The sequence below is a fragment of the Sceloporus undulatus genome, chromosome 8 (assembly GCF_019175285.1).
Source record: "Sceloporus undulatus isolate JIND9_A2432 ecotype Alabama chromosome 8, SceUnd_v1.1, whole genome shotgun sequence".
Taxonomy (NCBI): Eukaryota; Metazoa; Chordata; class Lepidosauria; order Squamata; family Phrynosomatidae; genus Sceloporus; species Sceloporus undulatus.
Window position 1 is genome coordinate 14,100,761 of NC_056529.1, and position 16,912 is coordinate 14,117,672.

Below are 16,912 nucleotides of genomic sequence, written 5' to 3' on the forward strand. Positions count from 1 at the left end.
TTACACACACAAAAAAGCAGCTTTGCACAAATAGCTACAAATAGTTTTGTTTTAAATGATATGCACAAGATTTGGTTTTTGTTTTTATTCTTGGGTTGTTGTTGTTGTTTTTCCAAGATGGCTTTTGTGTATATGTGTGTTGAAAACAGCGACTTGCAGAGAAAGCCACATGTGGCTCTCTGGAAACTTTTAGTTTGGATTCTTTTCCAGAACCTTCCACAATTCTCATGCAAAGCAAAAATGTATTTCTGTGCAGAGTAACTTTGGGATGTGCAAATACTGAGCAAACACTGTGCAAATTCCTACCACTGTATTCTTCAACCAGGTCTTCCAAGTGCTGCAAAAACCAATTTTGGCCAGTAAATGAGCAATGGAAACTATGCTTTTCAGCTCCTATAGTGTGCCTGAACAATCCCCAACAGAAAAGAAAAAAAGAAATCATTAAATGTAACCAATGGAAAGGAGGAAGAAAGGATTTGGGTCTGATTTCTCTAAAATGAACTATTTTTATATATAAGGTGTGTGTGTGTGTGTGTGTGTTTGATACAGGGATAGATGAGAGCCTCCATTTTCAGCCTGATATAGTGCCTTCCAAGAACAGTTTTAGCAAACAATCTGCTATTTTCATATAGAGCAGACTGAAGCCAGCTATACAACACAGTAGACATTGGTCCCTCTCCAGTCTCAGTGAGATACGGAGACCAGCAAGGACCAGCATGTGCTGAAATACCCCTCTGCACATCTGGGCCATCCAGTCCGAGACCATATTCCCTCTTTCTGGAAAAAAATTCTTGCCATCTGGACATGCCCCGGGTTACTCAGACTTGGGGGACATCTGAAGAAACACGATTGGTAGCTGCCCCGGAACTGGCTATGTGAAGAAGACCAAGCTGTGTTGGCACACTTCCCCCAAGCCAGCTGGCACCGGAGGGAGGCTGCATTCTGGCTTCCCCAAGCCTGAAGCCCAGTGAGAGACACATGCCAGCTGTGTTTGCAAACAAGCCAAGTTTAATGAGGCTCCAACAAGAGCATTCAAATGTGTACTACAAAAATGTCCATGTTTTCTGCTCTTGCTAGCCAAAAATATATAGCAGAAGACAGGAAGGGTTTTTGATGCATTTTCAGCATTTTAAGATTCTGCATCACATTTCAGAATTCATCCATTTGGAGGAAGGGACAAGTACAGCACTGAGATTCCACGGTTTTGGCTGATTTTTGAGAGTGGCTATGTCCACATAATCAGCAGCCAAATGGTACCCACTTAAATACGCCTACACTAGATCAGAGCAAAATGACTGTCAAGTTCAACAGTCGCTCTTAAATGGCTGCCAACTGGATGCCTCTGGTAAGTTCATGAGAAGGGCATGAAAGCTAAGACCACAAAACAATAATTTCCAGAGATACATTGCCTCCAAATGTAGAATTATCTATCTATTTATTTAGAAACTTCTCTTTAGCAAAGAGGAGCACCCAAAGTGGGTTACAATTCATACCGATGACAAGACGTTCATATCAGGATGAGTTCAGGGCTGGTTTTAGGCAAAATATTATCTGGTGATGGTGGTGGTTGGTGTGTGCCTCCAAGACATTTTTTACTTATACTGACCCTAATGTGAACCCATTCTGTCTTCAGAGGGGGATTTACTCTTGCCATCAGAGGATGAGACAGTGTGACTTGCACATGGCAACTCAGTGGGTTTTTATGCTCAAGCAAGGATTCAAACCATGGTCTCCCAGAGACATAGTCCAATGATCATACCACTACACCATGTACCTCTATTAAAGAATTTGTTCTTTTCAAATGAACCAACCAACCTGCCTTGCATTTCCCAGAATAATATCCAGATCAAAGAACAGCTCACTTTCTTGAATTTTTAGGATAATTCTCAGCTCAGAAATATACATAAAACTGGTACAGCTGGTTCTCTGGATCCACGGATTATTTATCCATGATTCTACCATCCACAGTTTGAAAATATATTATATATATATATTCCAAAAAGCAAACCTTGGTTTTGTCATTTTATATAAGGGATACCATTTTACTATGCCACTGAATTCAATGGGACTTGAACATCCACAGATTTTTGGTAACCATGGGAGGGCCTGGAACTAAATACCAGATGATACCAAGGGGCCATGGTATTTTTGAGAGAAATAAATGACAAAATGTCCATTTTGGATGGACAGTGTTACATTTAAATATTGATAATCATGCTTTTTTAAGGGGGAAAGTCTTTATAAAGCATCCTTCCATGAAGCCATTAACAGTTTGAGTCAGGTCTATTGCTCTCCAAACTATTCACACACAAACAAACACTATCTCAATACTCTGTATCTCCTGAAAGATAACAATGACATTTAAGGAGAGGGAAAAGTATTTTCTTATTTATTTAATAAAAAAATTACCTGCATATTTTGGGAGCCCACTTGTTATCTATGGATAAATTCATTTCACGTTAAACAAAAGGCAACAAATAAGAAAGCTGGACATCAAAAGGAAAAATGGTTACCTTACTGGCATCTACTGAAGATGCTCTTTTTGAATAAATGAAGTGAGGAGAAAAAGACATGGGGGCAGTAACCCTTTGCTAACCTAATCTCAATACTGTCTCTAAGGCATGCATATACTATGACATTCATGTACAGTCTAGGAGAAAGGTATAGCTGCAAATATATGCCAAATGGGACCCTTACTATATTTTTCACACCATCTTTGGAAAACTTCCTTTGAACCTGGTAACAAAGATGCACAAAATGCTGTAAGCTCTTCACACGCCTGACTTTTCAGGAGTCCATTGAGCAATGGTACTTCTGTCTTCTTGATAATGGAGTGGAAACAAAATAATCAAAACCTATTTCATTTTATGAGCACCAAGATCAAAATGTTTAATCTTCAATCATAACAGAGCCTTTCCTGGGATTCTGCTAACTCACTACTATCAGATCCCATTATTTCTGTTATCAGGCTATTTGAGGAGATCAAAAAGCAGAGCAAATTTCCCATATTCAACAAATTGAAAGTCTTTAGTCTCTTCTAAATGCCTATACAGTTTAGTCTTGTTCATACATGTACACTTTACCTTAAGTCATATACTCTTTAAGGATGTGTATAAAATTTCCTTTCTGGTGAATGAGTTGAGAGAAAGGGCCAGGAACATCCCTGCTGGCTAACATCCCTCCATATTGTCCTCACATTTGTGCTAGTGTGAAAGTACAGTATTACCTATACAGCTTTCTCCCACACAAACTATGAAGTTGTGGAAGTTGGAAGCATACCCAGCAGGTACACTGCTAGTGGAGCTCACTATTCATCTCCTCATTCAACAAGCACAGGAGGAAAGGATTTGTGAAGCCCTCTTTCATGCTTGTCATCTGAGGCTCAAACAACAAAAGGATGTCATCTTGAGGATGGAGCAACTTGTTTTCTGCTGCTCCAGATACTAGGACACAGAGCAATGGATTCAGACTATAGAAAAAGAGATTCCACCAAAACATTAGGAAGACAAACTTATGGTAAGAGCTGTTTGATAATGCAATACGCTGCCATGGAGAGTGGTGGAGTCTCCTTCTTTGGAGGTGTTTAAACAGAGGCTGGATGACCATCTGTCAGGAATGCTTTGCTCATGTATTCCTGCCTGGCAGAATGGGGTTCAACTGGATGGACCTTGGGGATCTCTTCCAACTCTATGAGTTGATGATTCTACACAGAAGTAGTAACCTTAATTCTGCTATGTGTATGAGCAAAGAAAATTTCAGGCCCCAGTTTAAACCAGTACTCCTCTTTTTGCTTTCACAAAAGGCTAGTCACACACACCTGTGTTTTGTATGCAGTTGGGAAGACTCAGGTTTTAACAAATAGTTCTGTAGTTCTTACACATGGTCCAAATTTATGACAGAATGTAGTGATCTCACACTACAAGTAGGGGATAGCATTTATTTAATTACTGTATTGCAGTTATATCTCATCTTTCCCCCAAAATTGCATCCAAGGCAGCTTTTAAATAATGTCCTATGTGAGGCAAAATATCCTGCAACTATATATCAGGAGAAACCTAATCAACGTACTTCCTGCACTTCTTTCGATTTGCAGAAAGTTTTTTAAAGACTGTATTTTTGTTTAAATGCAGAGCATTCCCTGCACTCTGAAGCATGACAGTTGATTCCTCCAAATTCATTTACATCTCATTTTGCAGCAATGTATAAACAGACCTGACTATCTACAACAGAAAAGCATTACGTTTGAAAGAGCTTATCATTTTTGGACTAGTGCTCTCATTAGGCATGGCCAAAAAGATAAAGTCTCCAGGTTCTGGTAATATGGAAATTGTACTGGCACTGTTAGACCAGTAACATCCCAGTCAAACATTTAAATCATATCCTGGGCCTTCAATGGGCAAATGACAGATATGCAATTCTTAGCTACCAATTCAGGTGTTCAAACTGGCTATATGAGGCCTAAATGTGCAGTGAATACCACATGCCCACACAAAGCCCTCTTTAATGCCCCTACCAACTTGTATGTAGAGAGATTGTGTAGCACCTTTGAGACTAACTAAAGAAAGAAGTTGGCAGCATGAGCTTTTGTAGTCTTAAGTCTACTTCCTCAGATGCATTTGAAAGCAGACTTAAGTGTACGAAAGCTCATGCTGCCAACTTCTTTCTTTAGTTAGATCCAAAAGTACTACATACTAACTGTATCGACTAACACAGCTGTATCTTTGAAGCCTACCATCTTGGTCCCCTATTTTTCCATCCAGAGGAGAGGAGATCTAAAGGGGTCTTCTACTCTCTTGAGCATGAGTAGAGGCCTCCACATAACAGGGAACTCCAATTCAACTGAACATTAACCAAAGTCCCCTCCAGACTTCTCTACTTGGAGGACAAGGTTACTATGCACACCCACATCCTCTCCTCACACTCAGCTCTCATGTAAATAGTCTGCATAGAACTTCCATATACATTTAATTTTTTTTCTTTGTTTACATATTACTAGCAGAAAACCATATTACTACCAGAAAACATCACAGACCTGGAACAATTCCTAAGGAAGGGCAAATATGAAAGTGCTGAACATAAAGAAAGCAAAAATAATGACCACAGAAGAAATACATAATTCCAACCTACACAATGAAGAAATCAAAATAATAAAGAGTTCCTGTAACTAGGATCAAAAACTGATAAGTATGGTGACTGCAGTCAAGAACTAAGAAGACGACTAGGAATAGGGAGGGCAGCTGTAAAGGAACTAGGTAAGATGCAAAGGAGCAAAGACATACAACTGAGCATTAAAGTCAGAATCGTCCAAGCCATAGTATTCTTCTTACCTTGTACAGATGTGAGAGCTGGACAATGAAAAAAGTGGATAAAAAGAAAATCAACTCATTTGAGATGTGGTGCTGGAGAAGAGTGCTGAGGATACCGTAGATGGCCAAAAAGACAAACCATTAAGTCCTAGAACAGATCAAGACCAAAATCTCACTGGAAGCCAAGATGACAAAACTGAGGCTGTCGTACTTTGGCCACATCATGAGGAAGCACAACTCATTGGAAAAATAATAATGCTAGGAAAGGTAGAGGAAACAGAAAGAGAGGATGGCTGTATACTAGATGGCTTCTTAGGCAGGTCATGGATCTGAACTTGAAGAAACTGAGCAGAGCAATGGAGAACAAGGAGTCTTGGAGATGTCTCATTCACAGGGTCCCCATGAGTCAAGGCTGACTGGAGTAAGTTAACAACAACAACAACAACAGTTACACTTATTAAGAGGCAGGAGTCTCCCCAAACTTTGGGCTGGTGCTACCTAATTATTACGTTGTAAAATTTAATACACTCAGAAAAGACTATGGTCAAAGAAGAAAATTATTTGTTTTCCAGAAAGAAAGAGGAGTTTCTATTTCATTTCAAAAGCACAAACCTCACCCAGGTTAACAGAAAACAACTTGATTCTGTCAAATAAAACAGCACTCCCTCTCTCAGCCGAAGAAAAATAAAGTAAAGGCAGCAGGTCATTACAGCTACAGCTGTATAAACTAAGGGTACAATCCACCGGGAACTTCATCCTGAGAGTCGCACAGGAACACAGATTTGCTTCAGTGCGCCTTGCACCAGACAAGATCCCAGTGGTACAGGACAAACAAAGGAAGTATTACTTCATGCGACACATAACCAACCAAGTTGGGGGCTTCAATGACACATAGCTTGGCAATGGCCGCTGGATTTAAGCAGTTTACAAATGATTAGGAACTTCATGGAGGGCACATCTAACTATGGTAGCGTAGGGTCTTTGCAATGGGAGGACTCTGAATTTCAGTCTGCTCTGAATTGCGAGGCTCATGGGGTCACTATTTCTATACCCAACCTAACTTAAGGTTCCATTGTGAGGAACAGGACATGAAGTTAAGACTGTGTCAACCCCCTTGGAAGACCAGAAAAATAAAAACACTTTAAAAAAAATATAAGTCCTCTGTGTTCTGAAGGTGTTTGTTGTGGCCTCTCTTGTTTGACCTGTTATTATTAAATACCTACATTTAATTATTTGATTCCTTATACTGTATTTGCAGAGTCCCATATATACACAATGTCAATAAAAAGTATATAAAGGATTATTTTAGATGGCACACATCAGATCACTTAAAATATACACACATTTTATATTACATACACACACACTAAATACACATATGTATGTACATACACACTCTGTATCCAAAGTGTTCTGGCTACATAGCATTTTAGTAAAACAGCAATTCAGAAGCAACTGCTACCTCCAACCTCTCAGTTTCTACAGCCAACTTGGTTCCTGTTTGAAACAGGCAACCTGTAAAGCTCTCAAAAACTGAAGAAGACCTCATGAAATGTTCAGGGACCCTAGCTGTAACCTCATAATGTCCAGTTCATTGATGTGCTAATGTGCTACAGATACTCCATTCTCAAGCTGAGAAACCAGAGAGGCAGAAATTTACAACTAGACACCCTGTCCCAGTGGGTGGGAAAATAGGTGTGGATGGAAGAGGCAGAAGAAATCTGATCTGCAACAGAAAGTGCACTGTTTTTCTGCAGTTTAAGAAATAAGAAGATGAAATACCTACCCCAACCCCACCCACTGACTGGGAGGGAAGAAAAAAGGATAGGTTCTCATTTGTATATTATACACATTTTCTAAAGCCAAAGACTTAATAAGCAAAATATAATCCGAAATCAAACAGCACATCAAGAAATGCTAACATGACACTAGCAAGAACAGCTAAAGAGAGGAAAACTATCATTGTCAGATAGTCAAATGCCGGAGCGTTGCAGCAGTTTGAGCATAGGACTTGAGACTCTGGAGATCAAGGTTGGTCATGGAAACCCACTGGTGGTTTGCTTCAGTGCGCCTTGCACCAGACAAGGGGAGTCACACACTCTCAGCCCCAGAATAACCCATGATAGGTTCACCTTAGGTGTGCCATAAGTCAGACGTGACTTGAAGGCACACAAAAACAACAACAGTTTAGCTAACTTGTGTTTAATCAATCTAAGCTTGTGAAGTGAGAAGCTGAGAAAACCTGCTAAAATGCTAAAATGCAAAACTATCTGAACCAGTATCAGTACACCAAAGCTGGTGTACAAAGGGAGGAAAAAGCACAGAGCCCTTATGTTTGTGTTTCACAGGGTTATCAAGCAATGAAATGTACTATCCTACTGGCCTAGATACAGAGGAAAAGTGTGAGATCTTGCATATGCACCATCTAATTTATTTAAGTAGTTTGATAATTCTAAATAAGAAGACAATTAGAGATGGGAAATAAATAAGTATGCTATGTAGTTAGGTTGATAACACACATGAAAACAAGAGTCTGAAGAAATCCAAGATTTGCATACTACAGGCCTAGATAATTTACAGTTGTTCAGGAGTCACTATAATTGCTCTCAATCTGGTATATATAATCCAAGCCTATATCAAACATTCAGTCCAGTGATTTAACTCATACACACATACACATCTAGGCCATGGTACATTGTAAGTTCAGCCACAAAACAGTAGTAGCAAGAGAGGGAAAGTGTGCACAACTATCAAACAATTAAATGAAATGTCACATTTTGGTGTAAAAATATTTTACTTGCAAGTTTTCTCTTATAATGTACAAAAACTATATGCATACATGAGAAATTCTGTCGGTATATTCTAACTCACTGTATGAAACACAAAGCTAAGAAGTAAGCCATTTTGGTAACGAGTTACTTTTTGCAGTAACAGATCTGCTAGTAACAGTCACTGTTATGATTCAGTATTGTTCAGTGAAACAGGATCGGGTTATCTGCTTGCTACATATTGTTCCCTTGGTCAGAGCATCAGGAGCATGGTGGTGGAAAGGTCATATGGGTGAAGCATGATATAGTCACAAAACATGGGCTATGGCTATCTCTTGGATTTCCCCAGAAATTATCAAGGTGTAGTAACTAAACAGCCCACTTGGGAGAATCAGAGAGTATTTCTTGTATTTTCTATTGACATAACAGTAGCATGAGTATGATGAGTGTTGGACTATGACTCTGAAGACCAGGGTTCAATTCCTCACTTAGCCATGAAACCCACTTGGTAAATCGCATGATCTCAGTCTCAGGGGAAGGCAATGGCAAACCTCCCCTGAATAAATCTTGCCAGCAAAAACCATAATAAGGTTGCCATAAGTCAGAAGTGACTTAAAAGCACATAACAACAATAAATTACAAAATTTAAAAATAACGTTTGGCCAAAATATGGTTCCCTGTATATTTCCAAGTATTAGTTTTAGTCCTGCCCTTTGAAGCAAGAGAGTAGTCTCTGCTAAATTCTCTGTACAGGAACACTTCCAATATTTGAAAATTGCTATTATGTCTTTCCTTAATTATTCTTTCTCTTGACTAAATATATTCAGCTATTTTGACTGGTTCTCTTATTTCCAGATTCTGTTATAGTTTGTTACTGTCCTTCTTTAAATTAACAATGTCTACTCCAGGCTTGCATTTTATTGTTTGTAAGTTTCTAACATGACCTAAATGGGTAAGAACTAATCTTTCCCTTGTTAGAAATAGTTATTTATCCAGGACTAGTTGCTTCCTTCCTGCATTCAGTATCGCTTTTTAATGTAAAGTTTTCTTCTCTTCCCAGAGACAGATCGCCTGTCCCATCCTAATGCTGACTGTCATGGAAAGAGCTAACGTTTGGGATTTCAATGAGCATGAATAACATTTGCTGCTTATATTCTTATATACACAGTCTGTCACTATAGTGGCACCTAGTGATACAATACATGCATTACACAACAATATTAGCTCAACTCAGAGGAAATGAGGAGAGGAGGAAATATGTTTGGGCTAAATAGTTAATTCTCCTACTTTTCCTCCTATTTAAGCTAAGAGCGTGCCAAAAATGAGCAAAAAAATGTGTATGATCAATACTAGTAAAGTTTCTACTAGCTTTTATCAATTGATTAGTAGAAATCATATGTATCATAACCATATATTGACATTATATATCAAGGCTTATAAAGAGGCACCAACATTTTTTATTAGTTATGGGGCTCAGAACTGGAACAGAAGAAACTTAAGAAGAAGAGAGATGTCAAATATTTCAAGAGAGGTTTTGCTCTGGAAGAAAGAGAGTCACAAAGATCAAGTGATTTGGCAACAATGGCTGCTAATTTCATGCCATGGCAAAGCAGCTGCTTTCAACATGGATTTCAACTTTTGTGTGCTATAATGAATTTCTAAGGGATTGCACAGAAATAAATGGTGTATTCTATTCTTTGGCGTTATTGCCTGTGATCCTGCATTGCTCCCAAATTGCAGGGTCTTCTTAACTTCAACATCCCTAAGGAAGTCATTAGTTATATTATATTAGCTGCAAATGCAACATTATCAACTCAAATAAATACCTTATTGATTTGGAACCATGTGAAGACACTTAATGACTTTGAACACAGGAACAGAACTCTAACTTGCCAAGCTAACTCCAGTACTGTGCATGATAAACAAGATTCTAAAATTAGAGAGAAGCATCACAAATTTGGAAACACAGAACAAGATATTGTTCAAGCTTTTACATGTTGAAACATTATCCACGCAGTCCCCCCCCCCCCGTTTCTGCTGTGAGCACTTGAGACTTGTTCATACATGACCTGGGTTGAAAATCTTCATGATGTGACATTAGCACACTACACTACACAAACACACCTCCGTGTATCCTAAATTGTTATTATCTTGCTTTCCCCCTTTTGAGGTGGGTTTGTACTTATGTCACATATCCTTTCATGTCTGTGGGGCTGAATAATTTATTTTAGCATATAGGTATACCCCAGTTAATGAAGTAAATGTGTTCCACTGCATTACTTCTTTAATAAAAATAAGGCACCATAGGCAGAAATATGGAAAGAATAGGGACAGGTTCCTGCACCACAAAAAAGAAGACCAATTCACCATATTTGTGGAAACTTTTTATTCAAAACTATCGATATGCACATGTGAAATGAAATAACCAGGTCAGGGCTGTATCCGAGCTGGAGAAATAATCCAGTTTGACACCACTTTAATGGCTGTGCCTCAATGCAGTGGAATTCTGGGAACTGTAGTTGGCTGAGGCATCAGAACAAAGCTGAACTGGCACCAGTTCCTGAGCCACTTTCCAGGGAAGGAAGTCCTTAGCACATTGGCAAAAGAATTCTGCTGTCTCCATATCAGATATCCCAAGAAGCACTTTTTCAGTTAATGGATTTGTAATCACTGGTTTGGTCCTCCAAATGTTTTGGAACCAAACTCCAAGAAGCCCAAGCCAGCCTAACCAATGACCAAGGCTTTGGGAATACAAAGCTTTTCAAAGGCCAACAGTTAAGAACTACCCACTAAAAGATCCATTTGGCATTCCTGATATTCCATAATTGTGGAAGCTTTCTTTTTAATCAAAAAGTTTGGTTTTGCTAACAATGATCACATCACAGATGAATATAGCATATTTGCAGACATTATAGTCTACCGTTCAAAATCTAGTACCACCACTTGAGTTTTGGTATCTCACCATTGAGACGTACTTTAAAATTGCCACAAATTAAGTCACAGCTTGTGAATTCATTTTCCAGTATAGTTGCGGGAAGTAAGATTTGTACTTGCTTTTTAAAAAGATGTATAGCTGGTAACACATTGCCATCAATGTGAGACAGCATGTTAAAACACTTATGTGTTCTCAACTTTAAAGTGCCCAAAATATTCCTGCAGCAGCTGTGCACCTCTGTTACATCTCTATAAGACAAGATGCTTCCTAGCACTATGAAGCCACCCATCACCTAATCAAGTACTGAGGCAACCAGCAACTACCTGCCTGCCAGCATGAACAGGAACTATTTTACAGCTCCCAAATGAAACTGCCTATTGTCAAACACATTTTAAAAATGGAGAGAGGCTTATGAGCGGGATACATACGAACACACTCACTTGTGCCAGACCCTATTATGTTGGTTCAAAACAAAAATCTTCCAAGGTTCACAGAGCTCCTTCAGCTTCAGAGCTTCTTTTCTTTAAGCCTTTCTACACAAACACGTACCAAACACATAATAGTTCCTTTGATATACTTCTAAGGTTCTCCGTTTACCACTGTCCACCCACTTCGGCACATGTGGTCAAGTCAAGAACTTGAGAAATACATTCTAAATAAATCTGAAGCATCTTCTGGAGAAAGAGGAAGAAAGGAAGCACTGGGGTATTGCTTGCTTACAAAGGACCCGCATACACTCTTAACCCTTTTCATCGAGGAAAACAGAGGCACCCCAGTGTGTGTGCAAGACAGCGCAGCACCAGAACAATCCAGAAACAGAGAACAAAAAAATAGTGAAGTCAGAGCAGGTTTCGCCAAACAATCCAAAGCAAGTGGGCCAAGCCACAAGAGAATCATAGAATCATACAATCATAGAGTTGGAAGAGACCACAAGGGCCATCCAGTCCAATACCCTGCCATGCAGAAACTCTCAATCAAAGCATACCCGACAGATGGCCATCCAGCCTCTGTTTAAAGACCTCTTGGGAAGAAGACTCCATTACACTCCGAGGGAGTTTGTTCCATTGTCGAACAGCCCTTACTGTCACAATGTTCCTCCTAATGTTGAGGTGGAATCTCTTTTCCTGTAGCTTGCATCCATTGTTCAGGTCCTGTTCTCTGGAGCAGTAGAAAACAAGCTTGCTCCCTCCTCAATATGACACTCCTTCAAATATTTAAACAGGGCTATCATATCACCTTTCAACTTTCTCTTCTCCAGGTTAAACATCCCCAGATCCCTAAATCGTTCCTCATAAGGCATGGTTTCCCAAACCTTCACAATGGGCTGAATCCAGTTTTAGTCCCAGAGAAAACCCATTTAAAAGATGGGACCTGTTATCATCACTTATGCAAATTTTATTTCAATGTGTTTACTCCAGTTGGAAATAAAAATGGATTTAGCCCTTTCTGTCTACGTACAGAATACAAAAGACCAAAACAGAACAAGGGAAACCCAGAAGTTCTTGCCTCAAATTTCTATCATACCCATCCAGTTTGGCCAATAGCCGGGAATTATGGTACTTGTCATCTATCAGCATCTAGAGGGTCACAGGTTTCTCAGTCCAGAATAAAATAATTTAGTTGGCTTCTATACAGTTTTGCAATCCACAAAAAACACAAACACAAACAAACCAAGAACCTTACTTAAAACAATAAAATGTGATCATAGGAGGCTTGCTTTACCCCCAGCTGATATGTACTCAGTTCTTATTAAATTATCAGATTAAAAGATGTTATTTTGATCCATTTAAAGAGGGTGGGGACACTGAGGATGAAAGATTAGTAATCTGCCAAAGTTAGCTAATGGACCCACACTGAAGAACTATCAGTCTAACACATTATACCTACGGCAGTGATCTGTTTGGATAAATGTTCAAGAATCTCAAATGGGCAAACAACTGTTTTCAAACTTGGCTTTATAAAGGTGGCTTACTTCTGTCAACTTCTGCTTCCCAAATATTTGCCAGAAATGGGCTGTGATGTTTACCCATGTCCCTTTAAAATCTTGGAGCTCAGCAGAAGAGAAGGCATGTGGTGACCGCACAACCATTGGGCCGCCACCACAGATCCTAAGCCATGCCAACCAGGAGTCAGTTGACTCCTCCATCTGGTCCTTTGGTGCAGCTTCCAGCGTTTTGGGGGCATGTGTCATGTAAACGTTGCACCCACAAAGCAGCCGGACGCCACTTTATTTGGCTTATGTGTTTCAGGCCTATGCCAATGTAAATACATCTAGGCTGTGTTTATAATATTGTAATTTAAAGGTATAGTTTTGATTCTGCTACTTGCCTTGACGTTCAGTGCATTACGATTTATATGTAACTTTAATACAAAAAGAAATTGCTAATGATTCTGTATGGTGTGGTATGGGAGGAAGTCAATGAATGGGTGATACCATGAGTTTCTACAGCAAGTGACGCCAACCCTAGTGACACAACTGGGCACTCTATAAAATCTAGAGACCTGTATTCTCTGAGTTCTAAATTGAACAGAGCAGCTAAAATAGGAACGGGGCAACTGTAGTAGATCCAAAGACTTATTTTCTGATTCAGGAATCTACCACAGCCCTCACAGAGTGCCAAAACTGCTCCCTCCAAAATCCAGAAAATGAAAAGTTTGGGGCAGGGATTGCAACATATTTAAGGCTCCCGGGACAGGCATGTATTTTTGGAGGACAGGATAGAAAAACAGTGGCCTGGAGAGACTGGAAGAGTCATGGGACACAAATAGCTGGGGTGGCGTGGCTTCTTGTAGCTCTGGGGCTACACATTGTCCACCTTGGTGATTTCTAAAACATGATGCAACCCATCGGACCTCACCTTCAGCTTTTCATTGCAATGGAGCTTGATAGCACTGGAACATCCCCAAAACTTTCCCACAACTTCAAGGAATTTTTATCAGAATATCCTACAAGATTGTCACAAACTTTGGGGGCATCTGGAAACTAAAAGCACAGTGCTGTCTTCTTTTTTTTTCAGCTCTGACCTTTTTCCAGCAATTCCTGCCTGGAAAATAATTGCATCCACTTGAATGGCTCCAAACACTTTGGCTGTATCCCCAGCGTTTTGAACACTTAAAAGTAATTTCACTGAATTAACATGGAATTGTGGGAAGAGAGAGAGAAGGTGGGACTCATTTCCCAGGGCAACTGCTTGCAAGTTTTATGGCTTCTAAAATGATAAAACAACACTTAGGATTTTTAAAATAATATAATGTAATTACTGTCAGAATTGCAACTGGAAAAGCAACATTGCTTTTTATTTTAATTTTATTAAAGGGAAGTGAACAAAGACTACCCAAGGCACCACAATAAAATTACATTAACTGTAAAATTACATTATTAATTCTTTAATCTCACATGAGGCCTCAAGCTGTTGCTATGTCCAATTACTCAGCTAACCACCTGTCAGAATTGTAAAGCTAGTTTAACATTACCTCCAGGACAGTTGTGTGCCCTGTGTTCGGTCAGGTCTGCCAGTGAATCGAAATCCTGCTGACAGTTATCGCAGGTGTAAATTGACTCGTCCTCCATGTCTTCATCTTCCTCATTTCGCTCTTCCTGACTTGTAATGCTGTTCCTCTCTTCCAACGCTCGGCTCTCCCTTGTATCATTCTCTAGTTCTCTGCCCAGGCCTCCTGCCAAGAAGAACAGACTTCATTGTAAGTTTGGACTGCAAGAGATTTTAAAAGCAAAGAACCTGCATATGTTAAAACACCTTCATTATTATCTCGCCTACAAAACCCAGTTAGTTAGTTCTAGCCCTCTTCATTAAAAGGATACAGAGGAACTGTTTGGTATTTAGGTTACTCACAGAAACAGTTGACTAATTCTTATATTGTTAGCTTCCTTTTTATCCTCCTGCCAACCCATTTGAAATTACTAATAACTTTGCAATACAAATAATGACGACAATATCAAACAACATAATAAAATACAATAGCACTAACAAAAGGGGGACAAATTACCTGTTCAGTTCCCTACTCCTCCCCCCCCAAAAAGGTCTCTTTGAGACACAGGTTTTCTTAGGACAACAGAAGTGGAAATATCTCGGAAGTTAGATATTGTTGGATTGTAATTCCCATCAGCCCCAGCCAATGATTGGGGATGATGGGGGCTGTGGTCCAACATAATATTGAGAGACCACAAATTCTCAACTCCCTAACACATAGCATTTCTGAAGAGGGCATTTCAATACTATGTCCTTCATATGTTCTTGTGCCAAGCCCCAGCAAGAAGACAGAACCAAAGCAGGGCCGCAGTAGTCAAATCATGCTGAGATCCACCATCTACCTATAAGAATGTAAACATCATTCTTATTTCATCCTTTCCAGAAATTACAGCCTAATGATTATATTATCTTAGTGTACAGATCTCTAAAAACTGACAGGACTTTTTTGCTGCCTGCCAATGTGTTTAAAATGTGTTTTAAACTCTTTTAATTTAGTGTTTAAATTTACTGTATTTAGCTTTACTTTTTTTTAACTTGCTTTTCCATGCTGGGAGAAAGGTGGGATATTAAATACAGTAATTAATTATTAATACTATGTATTTCAACTCTTAATGGTTTTCCTTGACAATGCAAACAGCAAAACCTCAGAACAAACACAGGTTGTGTCAAGACGTATTTTAACTCAGTGATACTTCAAGTGGAGGTCCAAAGGTCAGAATCAGTCCATGGACTATCAGCTGCCAATCCATGGCAAGAAAGACAGAAACCATTGTTGTCAATGGGCACAAATAGCACCTATCCTTGGCACATTTAGGAGGGAAAATGATGGTTTCCCACATCAGATTAAACTCCCAACCCAATCTTAATGAACAGGAGGAACTGAAGTGACAGAGCTGTGTATCAGCAGTTGATTCAGATGAAGAGGTGCAATGCAAGAATCTCTTAAACGTTTCCAAAGTGGTATTACTTTTTTCAGATGGATCCTCATGTGAACAAGTAGAAAGCACTATGCAGTTATTCCACCTTTTTCTACAGGATGAAAATAAAGACCCCATACAGACAGACCAAAATAAAGCTGCTTTGGGTCACTTTGGAGGTATGCTGTTTAAATGATGCATGTGTCCTAAGGGTCCGGAAGCCATGCCAAAGTCACAATCCAGTCCTATGGACTGGAGTGCAGCTTTGGCACAGCTTCTGGACTCTCAGAACACATGTATCATTTTAACAGCATACCTCCAAAGTGACCCAAAGTAGCTTTATTTTGGCCTGTCTGTATGGGGCCAAAGATAGAAAAAGAAGTGGAACAAAAGAGAGGTGCAAGAGGAAGGGGACGTTTTTGAAGGCCCTGTAAAATTCACTTCATGGGGTAGGGAATGGCCTGATAAAAGGCTTGTCTGAAGCTATTAAAACCCTCGTCTTCATCAGTAACATTAAAACCCTTTCTGTGTGGAGAACCAAGCAAATATCCAAAAAATCACAGAAAGGCAAGAGATTTATGAGAGCCACCTACTATAGTCTCAGAGGTGCTAACCAATAGGTTTTTATTCTGATACAACCCAACTTTTAAGCTATAGAGTGCTCTCACATCTATGAATATATCTCTGGTCAAAGCTTGGTTTTATAGACTTCTGGATTTGCTAGCCAACTCCCCGAACTAGGATGGTGGTTTCCTCTCTGGAAAATCTATTCCTTGTCACTGATCTTTTCATGCCTATGAACAAGATCTTGGCTCCAGACTGGTGCAATGCAAGGGGCCAAGTCTGGCCCTCAGAAAGTATGCAGAGCTTGTTTGATAGTTCATGTTTTTCTTAACCTTAAAACACTTCCCAAATATATCTGCAAAACCCAGCCCTCCCTCCAATCCATCTGCCTTGGTCCAGGCCTTAGAGGGAGAGAAGAACCACTGGACCTCAT

At 39.5% G+C, this 16,912-nt stretch overlaps 1 protein-coding gene across 3 annotated transcripts in view; it reads right to left on the reverse strand.

Annotated features, from left to right (window-relative positions):
• Positions 1 to 16,912, reverse strand: part of ZNF423 (zinc finger protein 423) — a 354,629-nt gene that overhangs the window by 207,587 nt on the left and 130,130 nt on the right. For all 3 annotated transcript variants that reach the window (XM_042437934.1, XM_042437933.1, XM_042437935.1), the window contains exon 3: positions 14,484 to 14,684. In XM_042437934.1, the coding sequence (XP_042293868.1) occupies positions 14,484 to 14,684 (201 nt within the window). The remainder of the gene's footprint in view (positions 1 to 14,483; positions 14,685 to 16,912) is intronic.